The sequence below is a fragment of the Triticum urartu genome, chromosome 3 (genome assembly GCF_003073215.2).
Source record: "Triticum urartu cultivar G1812 chromosome 3, Tu2.1, whole genome shotgun sequence".
In the NCBI taxonomy this organism is placed as follows: Eukaryota; Viridiplantae; Streptophyta; class Magnoliopsida; order Poales; family Poaceae; genus Triticum; species Triticum urartu.
The window spans coordinates 518321062-518322780 of NC_053024.1; the positions used below are offsets into that span (position 1 = coordinate 518321062).

Consider the following 1719-nt stretch of genomic DNA (forward strand, 5'->3'; position numbering starts at 1 on the left):
CCTCGCGTCTTCTTGCCGCGGGAGGCAAAGACGCGAACGCGCATATGCCACGGCATAAACTACAACCAAACCGAATCCCCAGCCCAAAACCAAACCTGATTCACACAGCGCGCCTCCCGGAAAGGGCGCAACGCGCCGGAGCAAGTCCGATCCGATGCCTGCCCCTATTCCCTAGGCATCTCGTAATATTCCCTCGGCATCTTTCCCGCCTCCCCGTCCCGGGCCAGTATATAGCCCCGCGCCCGCCTCCACGCCCTTTCCTCGTCAAGACCACTCGAGGCAGCCCGCAAACACGCACGCCAGCACGCACGCTCGCACGCCACTCCATCCAAAGTCCAGGAAGAAGGAGCGTACGTCCGTCGGGATGGCCGGCGTCGTGGTGGTGTTCGACTTCGACAAGACCATCATCGACGTCGACAGCGACAACTGGGTCGTCGACGGCCTGGGGGCCACCGACCTCTTCGACCGCCTGCTGCCCACCATGCCGTGGAACACCCTCATCGACACCGTCATGGGGGAGCTGCACGCGCAGGGGAAGACCCTCCGCGACGTCGCCGACGTGCTCCGGGCCGCGCCCATCGACCCGCACGTCGTCGCCGCCATCCGGGCCGCCTACAGCCTCGGCTGCGACCTCCGGGTCCTCAGCGACGCCAACCGCTTCTTCATCGAGGCCGTCCTCGACCACCACGGCCTCCGGGGCTGCTTCTCCGAGATCAACACCAACCCCAGCCGCGTCGACGCCGACGGCCGCCTTCGCATCGCGCCGCACCACGATTTCCACGCCGCCCCGCACGGCTGCGGCCTCGGCACATGCCCGCCCAACATGTGCAAGGGCCAGGTGCTCGACCGCATCCGCGCCTCCGCCGCCGCGGCGGACGGCGGCAGGAAGCGCTTCATCTACCTCGGCGACGGCCGCGGCGACTACTGCCCGTCCCTGCGGCTCGCCAGGGAGGACTTCATGATGCCGCGCAAGGGCTTCCCCGTGTGGGACCTCATCTGCGAGAACCCCGGCCTGCTCCAGGCCGAGGTGCACCTATGGAGCGACGGCAAGGACATGGAGGAGACGCTGCTGCGGCTCGTCAGCCGGGTGCTCGTCGAGGAGAGCACGCTGCTGCCGCTCGACTGCAAGCTCGAGTCGCTGCCGGTGACCGTCCAGGACGGCATGCCCATGCCGCTCGGCGTCAAGAACTGATCCGCCCAACCCTGCTGCATTACGATTAATTTGGGGATCGATACCTTGTCTTCTGATTTGCTTGCCTGATATGCTGGCGTGTAGTGCGTACGAGTTTGGGTAGGGCGTCGGTGGAAACTAATTAAGGGTGAGGAGTTCGAGCGCCAATGGCGAACTCGATAGTAGTATCGACTAATTTGTGCGTGTCGTCCTTGTGCCGCCTGGCAATGGTGAAGGCTCGCTGTATCCCATCTATCTATTGATTTGATGAAAGAATACATGAGTTGATGCGACGAAAGTCAATTTCGGCTGATCGATATTGTCTCAAGCATGATGCCCCTTCTACTACTTGGATATTCCAACATTTTCTTCTTTCATAAGTACTCACTCCATCCCAAAATTCTATCTTAAATTTGTCTAACATACTCCTTAATAAGTTCCTAGTTGTATGCAAATATAAGAAGCTCGGAAGGGGCAAACAAATTGGAGTAAAATCACGTATTTGTCAAGCCACACATCGTTTATATCTTTCTTTTTTTGCGGGAAAC

At 60.0% G+C, this 1719-nt stretch overlaps 1 protein-coding gene across 1 annotated transcript; it reads left to right on the forward strand.

Moving 5' to 3' along the window:
• Positions 1-363: 363 nt before the first annotated feature.
• On the forward strand, positions 364-1484 carry LOC125548611 (inorganic pyrophosphatase 1-like; the record flags this gene model as incomplete). The annotated part of the gene is given in 1 exon segment (XM_048712176.1): positions 364-1484. A coding segment is annotated over 1 exon segment (828 nt). The 3' UTR covers positions 1193-1484.
• Between the last annotated feature and the right edge of the window lie 235 nt (positions 1485-1719).